This window comes from Desmodus rotundus, chromosome 2 (assembly GCF_022682495.2).
Source record: "Desmodus rotundus isolate HL8 chromosome 2, HLdesRot8A.1, whole genome shotgun sequence".
Classification (NCBI taxonomy): domain Eukaryota; kingdom Metazoa; phylum Chordata; class Mammalia; order Chiroptera; family Phyllostomidae; genus Desmodus; species Desmodus rotundus.
In genome coordinates, this window is record NC_071388.1 from 116,984,786 (window position 1) to 117,002,590 (window position 17,805).

The 17,805-nt window shown below is 37.3% G+C and overlaps 1 protein-coding gene across 3 annotated transcripts in view; it reads right to left on the reverse strand.

Moving 5' to 3' along the window:
- Positions 1 to 17,805, reverse strand: part of EPB41L5 (erythrocyte membrane protein band 4.1 like 5) — a 166,350-nt gene that overhangs the window by 19,157 nt on the left and 129,388 nt on the right. For 2 of the 3 annotated variants that reach the window (XM_045203051.2, XM_024569625.3), the window contains exons 18-20: positions 17,008 to 17,105; positions 11,866 to 11,994; positions 5,845 to 5,909 (exon numbers count right to left, since the gene is read on the reverse strand). In XM_045203051.2, the coding sequence (XP_045058986.1) occupies positions 5,845 to 5,909; positions 11,866 to 11,994; positions 17,008 to 17,105 (292 nt within the window). The remainder of the gene's footprint in view (positions 1 to 5,844; positions 5,910 to 11,865; positions 11,995 to 17,007; positions 17,106 to 17,805) is intronic. The other variant, XM_045203052.2, reaches the window with a different exon arrangement.

A 17,805-nucleotide genomic window follows, 5' to 3' on the forward strand; every position in this document is an offset into this window, starting at 1 on the left:
TTAAGAACACAAATAGGAGCAGTCTTACAGACAGATTAAACACCAAGGAGAAAAGGGGGAAATGCATAGCCAAAGGTCATCATCCAGCAGGAAACCCCAGTCCTCTCCAGTATCACTGAAAAGTGTGCAAACAACAGGAACACTTCTGTCTAATCCTACAAGGAGACTGAGAAAAACAACAGATAAATCCTAGATTGGAAAAGTCAGACGTTTAGTGAAATTAGTGAAGTGAAAGCTAGGACTGTTGCATCCACAACACTGAGGCAAATAGAGGCAAAGAGATAAGAAGAAAGAGGAATAGTTATGAGAAACACAGAAGATATTTCAACTAATGGATATTCAAAAAGCTAATGGCTTATGTTTTTCCAGAACAGAAAAAAGACATAGGTCTTCAGATTGAAAGATCACCTTGAATACCAACAAGAATTTTAAAAATAAACCTATTCTTAGGCATACAGTAATGAAAATGCAGAACCTCAAGAATAAGCAGTAAAACCTAAAGGTTACCAAGGAGAAAAAATGACTTTGTGCTTTGGAAAGAAGAAACAGTTCAGACAAAAGGAGTTGATACAAGAAACAGTAAGCATTAAAATAACTGAATTATGTTTTACAATGAATTCTCTCAACTCTTGGACAAAAGATTAGTCCCAAGTAGTTTACACTGTTGCCAAACATGGAAAGAAGCAGAGAAAACGCTTCTGCATCCATTCCACTCCTAGGTGCAAACCTTAAATAATCCTCATAACAGCCCTTGCCAGTGTGGCTCAGTTAGCTGGAGCATTGTGCAGCAACTGAAAGGCTGTAGGTTCAATTCCCAGTCAGGGCACATATCTAGGTTGTGGGTTCAATCTCTGGTCTGGGTGCAGATAATGCCCAGTCCAGTAGTGTACAGGAGGCAGCCAATTGATGCTTCTCTCTCACATTGATGTTTCTCTCTCTCTTCCTCTTTCTCTAAAAGCAATTTTAAAAATGCCCTCAGGTGAGGATAAAAAAATCCTCCTAACACATGTGTATACAGAGGAATACACACACACAATGTTAACTTGGAACCAGCATCTGTCCATTAATGGAAGAATGAAAAAAGTGTGGTTGACTCATGTAATGGCAGTTAATATGAAGGAACCAGAGATAATTTTTAAAAATACAAATATGTAAAATACCCCACTGAATTGTGCACTTTAAATGGGTGAATTGCATAGTGTTTGAATTATGTATCAATAAAGCTGTTACTTAAAAAAATGATCTGAATAGACATTTCTTCAAAGAAGAAAAGATATTTAACATCTTCAGTCCTTAGGTAAATGAAAATTAAAACTTCAATGAGACATCACTTTGTATTCACTGGAATAAATATAATTTAAAAAGTGGAGAATAATAGGCATTGGCAGGGATATGGAGAAATTGGACCCCTTGTACATTGCTGGTGGGAATGGAAAATGTTGTAGGTGTTTTGGAAGACAGTTCCTCAGAATGTTAAACAGAGTCATCATATGACTCGGCAATACCCTCCTGGGTATATATTAAAAGAGAACTGAATGCAGGGATAGATGTTCCAATCTGGGTCTTTGCAAGCCCTGTGTGCACTGAAGCAACCATGTTTAAGGGACCTGCAGTTGGCATTGATCTTGGCACCACCTACTTTTGCATGGGTGTCTTCCAGCATGGAGAAGTGGAAATAATTGCCAACAATCAGAGAAAATGAACCACTCCAAGTTATGTCATCTTACTGATACTGGATGATTGAATCAGTGATGCGCAAAGAATCAAGTTGCAATGAATCCTACCAACATGGTTTTTGATGCCAAGAGCTTCATTTGATGATGCTGTTGTCCAATCTGACATGAAGCATTGGCCCTTCATGGTGGTGAATGTTTCTGGCAGGCCCAAGGTCCAAGTAGAACAGAAGGGAGAGACAAAAAGTTTCTATCCATAGGAGGTGTCATCTGTGGTTTTGACAAAGAGGAAGGAAATCACAGAAGCCTACCTTGGAAAGCCTGTTACCAATACTGTCATCACAGTACCTGCCTACATCAATGACTCTCAGCGTCAGGCTACCAAAGATGGTGGAACTATTGCTGGTCTGAATGTACTTAGAATCATCAATGAACCAGCTGCCACTCTTATTGCTTACAGCTTAGACAAAAGGGTTGGAGCAGGAGTGGAAAGTAACATGCTGATGTTTGACTTGGGAGGTGGTACTTTCGATGTTTCAATTCTCACAACTGAAGATGGAATGTCTGAGGTCAAATCTACAGCCAAGAATACTCCAGTGGAGAAGACTTTGGCAACCAAATGGTCAACTATTTTATTGCAGAGTTCAAGTGCAAGCATAAGAAAGACATCAGTGAGAACAAGAGAGCTGTTCATTGCCTTTGTATTGCTTGTGAACATGCTAAGTGTACTCTCTCTTCTAGCACCCAGGCCAGTATTGAGATTGACTCACTCTATGAAAGAATAAACTTCTATAGTTCTATCACTCATGCCCGATTTGAAGAACTGAATGCTGACCTTTTCCATGGCACCCAGGACCATGCAGAGAAAGCCCTTCAGGATGCCAAGCTTGACAAGTCCTAGGTCCATGATGTTGTCCTCATGAATGGTTCTAACTGTATCCCCAAGATTCAGAAACTCCTGCAGGACTTCTCTCATGGAAAATAGTTGAATAAAATCATCAGCACTGATGACACTGTTGCTTATGGTGCAGCTGTCCAGGCAGCCATCCTCTCTGGAGACAAATCCAAAAATGCTAAAGATTTGCTGCTGTTGGATGTCACTCCTCTTTCCCTTGGCATGGAGACTGTTGGTAAAGTCATGACTGTCCTCATCAAGTGCAACAGCACCATTCCTACCAAATACACACAGACCTTCTCTACCTTCTCTGACAACCAGCCTGGTGAGCATTCCATGACGGAGAATGACAACTAGCTTGGCAAGTTTAGACTCACAGGCATACCTCATGCACCTTGTGGTGTTCCTCAGATTGAAGTCACTTTTGATACTGCTGCCAATAGCATCCTCAATGTCTCTGATGTGGATAAGAGTACAGGAAAAGAGAACAAGATTACCATCGCTGATGACAAGGGGCTTCTGAGCAAGGAAGACATTGAGCCCGTGGTCCACAAAGCTGAGAAGTACAAAGCTGAAGATGAGAAGCAGCGGAACAAGGTGTCTTCCAAGGTCTTCCAAGAATTCACTTGAATCCTCTGCATTTAACATGAAGGCAACTGTTGAAGATGAAAAACTTCAAGCAAGATTGATGATAAGGACAAATACAAGATTCTTGTAAGTGCAGTTAGATCAACTGGCTTGATAAGAACTGGACTACAAAAAACGAAGAATTTGCACATCAGCAGAAAGAGCTGGAGAAAGTCTGCAACTCCATCAGTACCAAGCTGTATGAGAATGCAGGAGGCACCCCACGAGGAATGCCAGGGGTGGCACATCCTAGTGGTGGAGCCCCTCTATCTGATGGCAACTCCTCTGGTCCACCACTGAAGAGGCTGATGAAGCCAACCTTAAGCACGGACTTAGCATTGTTCCACACAAAATACTGAAGGTCCCAAATCTAGCAAATTCCATGCCAGTTTTAGAAGTTGAGCTGCTGTATAGTAAATAACCTAGCATTCTTGATACTTGAATATGGACTATGTGTACAGGAAAAGGAAATAATACACTTTATAAGCACTGCATAGTAAAGTGAAAAATGTGATGTTTTAAATAAAACTATCTAAAATTGGCACCATAAAAAAAAAGAGAACTGAATGCATGTCTATAAAAATTCCTATGTGTGAATGTTCATAGCAGCTTTATTCATCATAGCCAAAAAGTGGAAACAACATAAATGTCCAACAGTTGATTTATAGATAACCAATGTGTTATATTTATACAATGGAATATTATTCCACTATAAAAAAGGATGAAGTACCAATACATACTACAATATGGATGAACCTTGAACACACTGTGTTAAATGAAAGACGCCAGACACAAAAGCCACATATTGTATGACTGCATTTATTAGAACTGTCCAGAGTAGGCAATTCCAATAGAGGCAGAAGATAGAATAGTGGTTGTAGGAACTGGGGCAGGGGTGGGGTGAAAAGGAGTGTGGGGAGACCAAATGGGTATGGAGTTTCTTTTACCACCAGAGGGGTGATGACAATATTATGGAATTAGACAGTGGTAACAGTTGCAAAACTTCGTTAGTTTAGTAAAATGCACTGAATTGTATACCTTTAAAAGATAAATTTTAAGTTTTATGGAATGGGAATTACAACTCAATAAAAAGATAAAAGAAAAATGGTCTAAATCTACAATAGCAAAATGTGAAGATGGGCTAAAGATTGATATTTGGTACACAGATAAACATACAATCTCCATAGTTTTCTCCATGACTGAAACATTTCATTTCTAAAAGGAGGATATAGTAATTTTTTAAAAAGTGTGGTATGGTACAAACAAAAATACCAGTTTAACAGAAGAGGAATAGGTCCAGAAATAGACTAATGTTTAAATTAAACAAGAACTTACTATAAACAGGAACTTATTTTAAAGGATGCATTTCAAATCCTGACAGAAAAATAGATTATTCAAAGTATCAACAGCCATTTAGAAAAACAAATCTGGAAGTAAATGAGAGTACATTCTATGCTCTATCCAGCTTTAAGAGTTCGATGAAACTGGGAAGCTCTATCCCCATTATCTTCCTCTTGGCCAAAAAAAAAAAAAAAAAAAGTAATGAGGTTATTCTAAAAGGCTCTGATAATAACAATAGTATTAAAAATATTGTGGGTCAATTGATTTACTGGGATGAATTTAAAGGTTAAGTTGAAAATCCAGTTTTACCCTGACCACCAATTAGTATACTTGTTGAATACTAACTATAAAGTCCTATATACAAAGCCTGCTATATTAAGTGTTACGTTCATTACAGTATCTGGAACCAAATCTATTAATCAGAAAACACTCCACTGAGTAAGTTTATAATGAGGAAAAAACAGCATTCATTCATTCATTCATTCATTCATTCATTCAACACTGTTTAGCATCAACTAAGCTCAGAACACTGGATACCCAGTGATGAAACAAATTGGCATAGAGCAGGGAACAAAAGCCTATCAAGATGAATAAATAGCATAATACTCATTAAAGAAAAGAGAGGAAGAATGGGGCTTTGAAAGAAAAGCAGAAAAATGTGCTCAAATATGAGAACCCTTAGTAAAAAAATTTTTATAAGAAAAAGGCCATTGTGAAGACAGGATGGCACTGAAGTTAACTAATATACTTAAGAGAAATAATATACATTCCTCCCAGATACCTTATAAGATTAAAAATACCTGTAGCTTGGCTGGTGTGGCTCAGTGGGCTGAATACAGCCTGTGAACTGAAAGGCTGCCAGTTAGATTCTCAGTGAGGGCACATGCCTGGCTTGCAGGGCAACTGATCAATGTTTCTCTCTCTTTCTTCCCCCATTCCCCTCTCTCTCTAAATAAAAATCTTTTAAAAAAATATGTGTAAAAGTTGTTTTTGCTCTGTAGTTTAAAGCAGTTGAAGAAGAATGAGAATGTAGAGACTAACTAGAAGTATCTTCAAATAATCTAAAACTAGGTACTAACCAGCTATACAACGTAAAGAAGAGTAAATTCAAGCTGTATTTCAAACAGATATCCTGAAATCATGTGATAACAGATTGGGAAAGAAGAAAAAAGGCCAAAAAAAAGTTAAGAGGAAAAGAATATCATTTAATTCAGTCTAATCATGTGGTGATAGACTGAAGAAAAGGAAAAAAGGCCCCCCAAAAAGAAGGGAAAAAAATCATTTAATTCAGTTTAACCAAAACTGTACCTGTTTGTGGCAGCATCCTGAACATTGATGTTTTTATGACTTAATAAGCTATCATCTCTTGCAACCTAAGAAAATGAAATAATAAATAAATATCAAATCTTTGTTGAGGATACTAAAGTAGTAAGAAACTTTTCTTTCTTTCCTGTAAAAATAGAAATATCAGTTTGTTTCAGTTCCAAAAGAGGTAATTATACCTTATCTACAGAAATATCAATACTGCACCTAGTGCAATCCCATCCCATATCCAGATTAATAATCCATGCTTCCACTTCAATATATTACCATACAAATCCACACAGTTTACTAGATAGCTTTCAATTATTTAAGACACCATGATTTGTTAGTCTATATATACAAATCCCCAAAATATTCCATGCCAGAATTTTTCAAATATACACGATAAAAAGAAGAAACAGACGTTAATGTATACATTTGGGTTTTTATCTTCCCTGAAAGGAAAATTTTACGAGAGAATTCTAAGAAGGTCTTCTGAAGATGTCAGTTTTTTCCTTCAACTTTATTGAGGTATCATTTGTATGTAGCAAAATGCAGACATTTTTAATGTACAGTTTGATATGTTTTGAGAATATATACAGGTGCATAACCAACACTACAATGAACATATAAAACATTTTTACTATCCCCAAAATGCTCCCTTGACGCTTCCAATGCAATCCCATCAAAACCCTTACACATGGTGCCCTGGCTGGTGTGGCTCAGTTGGTTGGAGCATTGTCCCATAACCAAAAGGTTGCATGTTCAATTCTAGGTTGGGGCACGTGCCTAGGTTGTGGGTTCAATTCCCCATCTGGACACCTATGATCACCAGTCCGGGTGCCTATGGGAGGTAACCAGTCAATTCTTCTCTCTCGTGTCGATGTTTCTTTCTCTCCCTTCCTCTCCCTCTAAAAGCAATGAAAAAATGTCCTCGGGTGAGGAAAGAAAAGAATCTTACACATGGCAAACAACAATCTGTACTTTCTATAGTTTTCTGTAAATGAAATCATTATACCTATCTTTCGTGACTACCTCTTTAGAGTACCATGATAGTTTGGAGATTCACCCACGGTATTACACTTATCACTAATTAATTCCTTTTATGTGCTAAGTAGCATCCTATTGTATTGATACACTGTAATCTGTTTATCTGATAATGAACATTTGGGTGGCTTCTAGTTTTTAGCTATTACTATAAAGCTCCCAGAAACCTTCCTGTACTAGTATCTGTTTGAACCTACATATTCATTTCTCTTGGATAAATACCTAAGAGTGGAACTGCTGGATGATATGACAAGTGTATGTTTAATACATTGCCAAAATCTTTTTTAAAGTACTTACTAAGCATTTCTTATTCTTACCAGCAATGTGCCCTGCAGGAGCTCCACTAGTGACAACACACGAATAGTCAGTTTTTAATTTTAGCAGCTATTTTAGTCAATGTATCTTTTGCCATGAAGTATGATGCTAGCTGTAGATTCTTTTCAAAGATGCCCTTTGTCAGCTGAACAAGTTCCACTCTAGTCCTAGTTTGCTGAGTTTTTATTATGGGGGTGGGGGGTGGATTCTGTGAAATGTCTTTTCTATAGGACTTGAGAAAATGTTCTTCATTTTTTAGTATGGTGAACTATACTGGTATTTGAGTGACAAACCGATTTTCCTCCTGCGATAAACCCTATTTGCTCATGATGTACTATCCTTTACATAAATTGTTGAATATGATTTCTTTATATTTTGTTAAGGACTTTTGAGTCTATTTTCAAGAGGGACTTGTCTATAGTTTCTTTTCTTATATCTTTTTCTGGTTTTGGTATTGGGCTAATACTAGTCTCATAAAATGAGTTGGAAAGTGCTCTCTCCTATTCTTTTTAAAGTATTTTTTATTGATTATGCTATTAGAGTTTTCCCAATTTTTCCCGCTTTATCCCCCCCACCTTGCCCCCCCCAATCCTCCCACATCCCCCCCCCCTTAGTTCATGTCCATGGGTTGTATATATAAGTTCTTTGAGTCCTCTGTTTCCTATAGCATTTTTTATCTCTCCCCATCTATTTTAGGCCTGCTAATTATGCTTCTTCTTCTCTGTACCTTTCCCCCCTATTCCTCCCTTTCCCCTCCTCACTGAACTCCCTCTGTGTGATGTTCATTTCTCTGATTCTGTTCCTGTTCTATTTGTTTGCTTAGTTTTTGTTTTTGTTGTTTTTCTTTCCTTTTAGGTTCATTTGTTGATAGTTGTGAGTTTGTTGTCATTTTATCATTCATATTTTTATCTTCTTTTTCTTAGATAAGTCTCTTTAACATTTCATATAATAAGGGCTTGGTGATGATAAACTCCTTTAACTTGACCCTATCTGGGAATCACTTTATCTACCCTTCCATTCTAAATGAAAGCTTTGCCAGATAGAGTAATCTTGGAAGTAGGTCCTTGCCTTTCATGACTTGGAATACTTCTTTCCAGTCCTTTCTTGCCTGTAAGGTTTCTTTTGAGAAGTCAGCTGATAGCCTTATGGGAACTCCTTTGTAGGTAACTGTCTCCTTTTCTCTTGCTGTTTTTAGGATTTTCTCTTTGTCTTTAATCTTGGGTAACTTAATGATGATGTGCCTTGGTGTGTTCCTCTTTGGGTCCAACTTGTTTGGGACTCTCTGGCTTCCTGGACTTCCTGGAAGTCTATTTCTTTGCCAGATTGGAGAAGTTCTCCTTCACTATTTGTTCAAATAAGTTTTTAATTTCTTGCTCTTCCTCTTCTCCTTCTGGCACTCCTATAATTCGGATATTGGAACGTTTCAGGTTGTCCCAGAGAATCCTCAGCCTCTCTTAATTTTTTTCAATTCTTGTTTCTTCTTTCTGATCCAGTTGGATGTTTATTTCTTCCTTTTGTTCCAAATTGTTGCTTTGAATCCTGGTTTCCTTCTTGTCACTGTTGGTTCCCTGAATATTTTGGTTTATTTCTTTGGTTATCTTTCATTTTTCGATCAAGTTCAATCAGTTCTGTGAGCATTTTGATGCCAGGGCTTTAAATTCTACATCAGATAGGTTGGCAATCTCCTCATCGCTTAGTTCTGAGGTTTTGCTGTGTTCTTTCATTTGAGCCATATTTCTTTGTCTTGGCACAGCTGATAGGTTGTAAGGAGGCGGGGGCCTTAGGTATTCCCCCAGCAGGGCAACCCTCTTTGCTACCTGCAGCCGCTGCCTGTGGGGGAGGGGCCAGAGAGGGAACAGTGCAGCTCACCTGCTCATCTCTAGCGCACTTTCCAATAGATTTTCTTTTAATTTTTATTGTTATTCAGTTACAGTTGTATGCCTTTTCTCCCCATCCCTCCACCCCACCCCAGCTGAACCCACCTCCCTCCCCCACCTCCACCCTTGCCCTTGAGTTTGTCCATGTGTCCTTTATAGTAGTTCCTGTAATCCCCTCTCCTCACTGTCCCCTCTCCACTCCCCCCTGACCATTGTTAGATTGTTCTTAACTTCAATGTCTCTGGTTATATTTTATTTGCTTTTTTTTCCTATTGATTATGTTCCAGTCAAAGGTGAGATCATATGGTATTTGTCCCTCACCGTCTGGCTTATTTCACTTAGCATAATGCTCTCCAGTTCCATCCATGCTTCAACAGATGGTGTTGGGAGATGTGGACAGCTGTGTGCAAAAAAATGAAACTCGGTCACCAACTTACGCCATACACAAAAATAAACTCAAGATGGATAAAAGACTTAAATATAAGTCGTAATACCATAAAAGTCCTAGAGGAAAACATTGGAAGGAAAATCTCAGACATTCCAATAGATTCTTGTGTCAGACTGGAAGTATCTCCTACCGCAGCAACCCCAGCCTTAGCCCACAGTCAGCTCTGAGTCCCAGTTTTCCCCTTAAGTCAGTCCCTCCAGCACAGCTCTACTGAGCTCAGCAGCCAGCCCCGCCCCTCAGCCGCCAGGCTGCAGTTTGCCCATGCGTGGTCTGCCTTACTTTTCTGGTTGTTCTGGTCGATTTTTTCTTTAATTCCTTTGTTGTCAGAGTTCCATGCAGGTTGATTTTATGGCACTTTTGGCTGTTTATTGATTTTAGATTGGTTGTTATCCTCCTTTTGGTTGTGTGAGGAAGCGAAGGGTTTCTACCTACCACGCCTCCATCTTGGCCGGAACTCCAGTAATTCCTATTTTCTTAAAGAGTCTGTGTAGAACTATTACCTTTAAGTGTTCAATAGACTTCAATGATAAATGCATCTTGTCCTGGATTTTTCTTCACGGGAAGGTTTGTAACTATAAAATATCTCTTTAATTAAGAGCTATTTAAGTTATTTCTTCTTAAAGTCAAAATGATCCAATGTATAACTGAAATGTAAGGTAATAACGACTACTACCACCACTTGCAGTTCCAACACTACAACATGTAGTTCCAACACTGGGGACCAACACGTTAATGTTCATTATGTGCCAGGCACTATTCCATGTCCTTTACATTTATTATGTCGTTTCATCCTTATAACCCACCTTAAGGTAGGTACTACTACTATCTTTTTTTAAACATGATTAAACTGAGGCTCAGAGAAATTAACTAACTTGCTAAGTCACAGAGCTAATAGGTGGTAGATTAGAAATAGGATTCAAACTCAAGTTGTCTGATTCTGGAGCCTGTACCGTCATATTTCATTGGGTTGGCGAAAAAGTCCATTTAGTTTTTTCCATAGAATAAATGACACATTTTTCATTTTCACCAATAATTTTATTGATTTGGATATTTTGAGTATGTCAGCTATCTCCCGCTATTGGCTTTGAGTGGGTAGAGGTCAGGGGTGCTGCTAAACATCTTCCAAAGCATAAGACAGACTCAGAGCAAAGAATTATTTGGCAAAAATGTCAGTAGCACCAAGAAACTTCACAAACCACTTTTGACATGTTCAATCAGTCACAGCACCTTCTCCATACACTGCACAAATCTTTTTTTTGTTTCAGATGCATTTTTACCTTTCTTGAAATAATAAAGCATAATACGCTGAAAATGTTGTGTATCTTTTCCCATCTTCATTATTAAAATGGCTGTCCCCAAATTCAATAATTTTTGTAAGTTATTTTTAATGCATGCTGATATGACAGCTGTCACAATAGAATCTAATAAAATTGTTTTGAATGAAGTTAAAAACCACTAAGTGCTACTAGAGTCATTGTATAGAAAAAACTGAATGAACTTTTTGGCCAGCCCAACATATTTATTTTTATGTAAATATTATGTTTTATGTTTATACTGGGGGAAGAAGGTAAATAAAAAGCACAAGCAATATTCTTCAAGTACTGTCAAGTTCTTTCCAAGGCTTGTGCCTGGGGACAGGATGGATAAAATGCATCTTCTCAACAACAGGATATTTTGAAATCCTAGTTCACAACATGACTTGTGAGACAGGCTTCTGTCCTGGTTTACTATAGAGGATAAGTTTGAAAGTTAGGAAAAGCCAAGGAAAAACTGATTTGGGGAGCATGAATGCCATAAATTTCATGGGTGTGGTCCCAACCCAGTGCACCCTTCTCCATGCCACAGTCAACTCTTTCACCTTGTAACTTCCACTCCTGTTGCTATTAATAACATCACAATGTTGACAAATTGGGGGTAGATGGGTGGTGGGGAGTAGCAGATTGATGGAAAAACCCTAAAATGATAAGACTTAATATTAACAAGACAGGACCTTAGAGTCTCTAGATTTTTTGGCTATAAAAGTAGAAAAGATTAGAGATTCACTTCTATAGGAATTTCACCTTTTTAAAAAAACTTAAAACCCTCGAGTGTCTTTACTCTAACTTTTTGCCTCATGACTGTCCCCTCTTAATCTAGCTTGTATTTAGAGTTGGGAAGCCATTTCCCCATCTTGACTATGTTTCTTGGTACTACTCTCTATCTCTAATCACTAGCCAGGTCCCTCTTGCTTAACATTCATGTATTTTACTCATGTATTTTATTTGTTCTTTGGAGTCTCTGGACTCCCAGTTTCATGTTCTTTTCACTTCAGCAGGGCTATCTCCATTAAAGGCAGCTTACCTTATGCACTGCTGCTACTTGAGCCTTCAAAATGTTACTCTTCAAGTCAGGAGGAACTCTCCTAGCATTCAATCCTGGGCTCTCAATGGCATTATTAAGACATTTCTCAGTCAACTTCACCACTTCCTCCTAGATATTAAAAATATACTATAAGCAACTCTGATACTTACATGGAAATAGACAAGGGACTGATGAAAGTTCATCTTTAGACAACCAGGAAATCACGTGCCTTAAACAGCCATGCTCAATAATCATAAACATGAAATATGAATTAATAGGGACCTCTAGAAATCTAGCCAATTTCCTGTCCCTAAGCAACTGAAAAACCAACTATATTATCTGGGACAAATGCCTGAATTAACCCCACACAAAGAATGTGTATCATTTGCTGCAGAGTAGTCCTCCCTTATCCACAGGGGACATGCTCCAAGAACCCCACTGAATACCTAAAATAACAGATACTACCAAGCCCTCTATACACTGTTTTTCTCCCTATATACATACCTCCAATTAGGTTTAATTTATAAATCAGGCACAGTAAGAGATTAAAAATAATATCAATCATAAGATACAACAATTATACAAGAATAAAAGTTACGTTAAATGTAGTTATCTCAAAATATCTTACTGTACTGTACAGACCTTTTCACTTAAAGGAAGCATTTTATGTCTTCTCTTTGGTATATCTGAATTGCCAGCACCACTATTCTTGCACTTTGGGGCCATTATTAAATAGATAAGAGTGTTCTTTGAACATAAGCATTGGGATACCATGGCAGTTGATCTGATAACTTAAGTGACTATCAGGTAGCATATACAGCATGGACATACTGGACAAAGGCAAGATTCACATCCTGGGTGTGACAGTGTGAGAATAGATCACACTTCTCATACTGGCACGCAACTTAAAACTAATAAATTATTTACTTCTCGACTTTTCCATTAGTATTTTTGGACTGCAGCAGACCACAAGTAACTAAAACCATGGAAAGCAAAACCACAGATATGAGAGGACTACTAAAATTAATTTCAACCGGATTTTGGCTTACACTAATCCCTGTAATTCTGGAGCTGTCACCAGGTAGATGATTATGTTTATTTTTTAAATATATTTTGACTATGCTATTACAGATGTCCCAATTTCCCCCCCTTTGCTCCCCTCCACCTGTACCCCATTCCCTTCAGCCATACACATGAACTTAGTTCATGTCCAGGGCTAATGCATATAAATTCCTTGGCTTCTCCATTTCCTATACTATTCTTAATATCCCCCTGTCTATTTTGTACCTACCAACTTGTATTTCTTAATACCTGTACTTTTCCCCCCATTCTCCTCCTTCCCCTTCCCTACTGATAACCCCTAAATGATCTCCATATCTATGATTCTGTTTCTGTTCTGCTTGTTTGCTTAGTTTCTTTTTTTATATTCAATTCCTGATAGTTATGAATTTATTGCCATTTTAACGTTCATAGTTTTGAACTTCTTTTTCTTATATAATTCCCATTAACATCGAGTGTTAATGGGAATTATATAATAATGGTTTGGTGATGATGAACTCCTTTAGTTTTACCTTGTGTGGGAACCACTTTATCTGCCCTTTAATTCTAAATGATAGCTTTCCTGCAGAGAATAATCTAGGTTGTAGGTCCTTGCTTTTCATGACTTTGAATACTTCTTGCCAGTCCCTTCTGGCCTGCAAAGTTCTTTTGGGAAAGCAGCTGACAGTCTTATGGGAACACCCCTGTAGGTAAACCATATGCTTTTCTCTTGCTGCTTTTAAGATTCTTTCCTTATCTTTAAATTTGGCATTTTAATTGTATTGTGTCTTGGTGTGGTCCTCTTTGGATCCATCTTGTTTGGGACTCTCTGTGCTTCCTGGACTTATATGTCTATTTCCATCACCAAATTAGGGACATTTTCTTTGATTATTTTTTCAAATATAAGTTTTCAATTTCTTGCCTCTTCCCCTATTGTCCTTTTCTGATCATGGCTAGTTCATTCCATATAATCCAGCAATTCCACTTCTAGGTATATACCCAAAGGAAACAAAATCACCATCTCAAATAGATATACTCCCATGTTCATTGCAGCATTATGCCAAATAGCCAAGATATGGAAATAATCTAAGTGTACATTAAAGAATGAGTGGATAAAGAAAATACAGTGTGTGTGACTGTGTGTACACACACCAAATATTATGCAGCCTTTAAAAAGAAGGAACTCCTGGCATTTGCAACAACATGGATGATGCTGGAAGGCATTATGCTAAGTGAAATGTCAGACAGAGAATGACAAATACTGCATGATATTACTTATATGTAAAATCTAAAAAAAAAAAAATTCCAACTCATAGAAACAGAGTAGAATGGTTGCTGCCAGAAACTGTTGTGGTAGTGGTGGGGACAGGAAGAGGTTGGAGAAGGGTTCAAGCTTTCAGTTATAACATGGCTAAGTTCTGAGGATCAGATGTACAGCATGGTGACTATAGTTTATTATATTGTCTGTACACTTGAAATTTGCTAAGAGAATAGATGTTAAGCATTATCAGCAAAACCAAAACAAAAAATGTTAACTCTGTGAGGTGATGGGTGTGTTAATTTGATTGTAAGAATCATTTCACAATGTATACATATATCAAATCACCACATCATATGCTTTAAATATTGTTAATATAACTTTATGTCTACTTTATTTCAATAAAGCTGGAAAAATAATAGCTAGTTCAAATGCTTTGACATTTTCTTTTCAGAGACAATTATGTTGCAGACTTTAGATGACTGGTTAATCATATTATAGGATTCTCAGAGCAATCTGCCTCCGACATAGGTTGCTCTTTTTCTGCCTATATTAAAAACAAAAACAATAATTCAACATATCAAAGGTAAAATATATCAATTGTTAGCATCTTTCTGGAAGGCAATTTTGCAAAGGTACCAAAGGCTTTCAAATTCTGCCTATACTTTGACCTACCACTTCACTTCTCAGGAAAAAAAAAAATCAACGATTGCAGATATTTATTTATATAAGACTGCTGGTCACCACACTGATTATGACAGTGAAAATTAGCAAGAATCAAAATGTCTAATAGGGGACTGAGTGAACACATCGATGACACATGCATACAATTTAATTATTGACGGTAATGTCACTGAAATAAAGAAAACTGTGTACAACTGATAGGTTTTAAAAAGCAGTGTTACTGCATTTTGATTTTTTAAAATATATCACATTTAAATGTTTATAAGTACATATCTTAAAACTGTTAACTATAGTTATGTCTTAGTAGTGGGATAAAGGAGGATTTATAATTTCCTGCTTTTTAAAATATGCTTTAATTTTCTACAATTGTCATATATGTGTATGATAGGGAAAAAAATTACTGAAATGCATGTTGAGTAATAGCTTTAAAACATTTTCACTTTATTTTCTTATAGCACAGAACTCCAATGGCACCTGGTTACTATGCTGCCGATCTATCTGCCTTGGATGGTGAAAATGTGGCAAGCAGAAGACCAAAAATGATTAAAAGGACACCTTGATTCCTATATACCCCAAGTTAGACCTAATCAGAAATGACTGTGGACATTCAAACCCTCCCGTAAAGCAGTCCTTGGCTGTCAGGGTCTGCTGAGTGAGGAGCATATGTCAAGGGTTAAAGGCAATCCAAAGTCTGCAAAGTTCTCAACCAGTATAATGGACAATCATGCTTCTTCTCTCTTCCCCAAGATGCACAAGGCTTCATTCTTTTTTAGTTTCACTCCAGTCCTCCACTAAATTTGTGTCAAATTGCTAATCATCTAAAGCTTTCATCTAAACTTTCAATTAACCCTTCTGCCTCTGACTCTGCATTCCCCTACCTTACAGAGATAGTAAAAAAACCTGACAATGTGAAAGCAAACTAATGTAATTAAAAATATTGAGGGGGTTCAGAAAATAAAAGCCTTCCTGAAATTTAATCATTTTCTAAAAGACATTTCTAAGACAAAAATACATTAAAAAAAAAAAAGACTTGGATTCAAAAGGATAGCTTTAACAATTACTATGCAAGAAGGGAAAAAAATACACTCTCTACACACTGGTCTCTGAAAAAAAATTCCAGTTAGTTATTCAAGGATGAAAGAACTGTAGATCAGCTGTTCCCTTTCCTCTTTAAAACCAAACTAAAACAAGATTCATTGAACGGATCCTTGCTATCTGTTGTCCACATATACAGAAAATAAGGATTCTCCAGATCATTACCTAAAATTGACTCTTCCACTTAGTGGGGACATCTGGTAGCTAATACATTCATTTTTACCTCATTCAATTTATTTTAGATATTTTATGTAGAAATAATCAAATATTTTACAATTAACTAAAGTTTAACTGGTATCCTCTCCCCCACAACGCCTTAAAAAGTCAAAGGAAAAAGGGTGGTGAAAGGTGTGAAAGACGAAGTTGAAGCATTTGAAGTTCTATTCTCTTCCTTGCTTATACTATAGAGCAGTTTCTTTCAAACAAATCCTCCTACAATTTCAAAAGACATTTGCCAAGTTCTTCTACTAAATCAAGATCCACTGAATAGAATGAAGAGAAAAGATAGGTTGAATCAAAATAAAAGGTTAAACATCCATATCACTTTTGACTGTGTCTAAAAAAATATTACGAGATGACCTTACAGTTCTTAATGCTGTGCCCAAAGTTCTACTATCTCTCTTAAACATCTACAGATTTCTTCTTCTCCTTCTCCTCCTTCTTCTTCATTATTATTATTACTGTTTTAATCCTTATGCAAGGATATTTTACTATTGATTTTAGAGAGGGAAAGAAGAGAGAGAGAGAAAGAGATAGAGAGAAACATCAATATGTTGCCTCCTGGACGCACCCCAACCGGAGATCAAACCCTCAGCCTAAGTATGTGCCCTGACCAGGAATCACACCCACAACCTTCTGGTGTACAAGATGACGCTCCAACCAAGTGAGCCACCTGGCACCAGGGCGCATCTACAAATTTCTCCTTTTTAAATGGCAAAACAGGTTTATAAGAGTTTGGCACAGGCAGATTTCTTAGCAAAAGAAAAAAAGCATTAGCTCTGGGAAAAAAAGGATTTCTGGGAGGTCTGGAGATTTGTGACAGGTATACAAAGGAGAAATCTGAATACCTGGTTGTTGATGTTAACATCAGCGTTGGGACACGGAGAGGGCAGTGAACTGTTTTCCATCTCAAGGAGTTTCAGCTTCTCTGATGTATCTTTTAATGCTGAAAAAAAAAGGCAAAATAGCCCCTTAGTCTGCTGTGGTCTCACAGCTGTGTGAGGGCACCATCAATTAAAGGTAAGAATCCAGATGACCACAGAATAAATATATTTTCTTACTCTAACCAGGTAACTCTCCATTAATTTGATTAAGACTAAACTGATAAACAAAATAAAACCAGAGGCATGGATACATGAAACAGACGGACAGATCTCAGAGGGGAGAGTGTGGGGGGACTGGAAAAGACTAGCTAAACAACACATATGCATGTATGCAAAGCCCATGGACACAGACGGCAAAGTGGTGAAGGCCCAGGGGTGGGCAGGGTCTGGGTAAAGAGGAGGAAAGAGGAGGAAATATCAACAATAAAAAATAAAATATATACAAATATATAAAATGAACAGTTGTGTTGGAGACTTTAACAAACTTCTCCCAGAAACCAATAAATAAATTAAACACAAATAAGAAACAATTACAATAGATAGAAACATCGGTCTGTATCTGCACTACTCTTAAAAAGGCACTAGATATGGAATTTCAACAGCAGGTGTGGTTAAGGAGGCTTACTAGTCAAAAGATTCAACAGAAAGGCAGAGATCACCTGTGACACGTTCCTTTCTTTCATAACCACAACCCAAGCTCCTCCTGCCAAACATTAATACTTTGCCATTTTCCCCCTTGGCCCAGAATATACACAGCCTAGA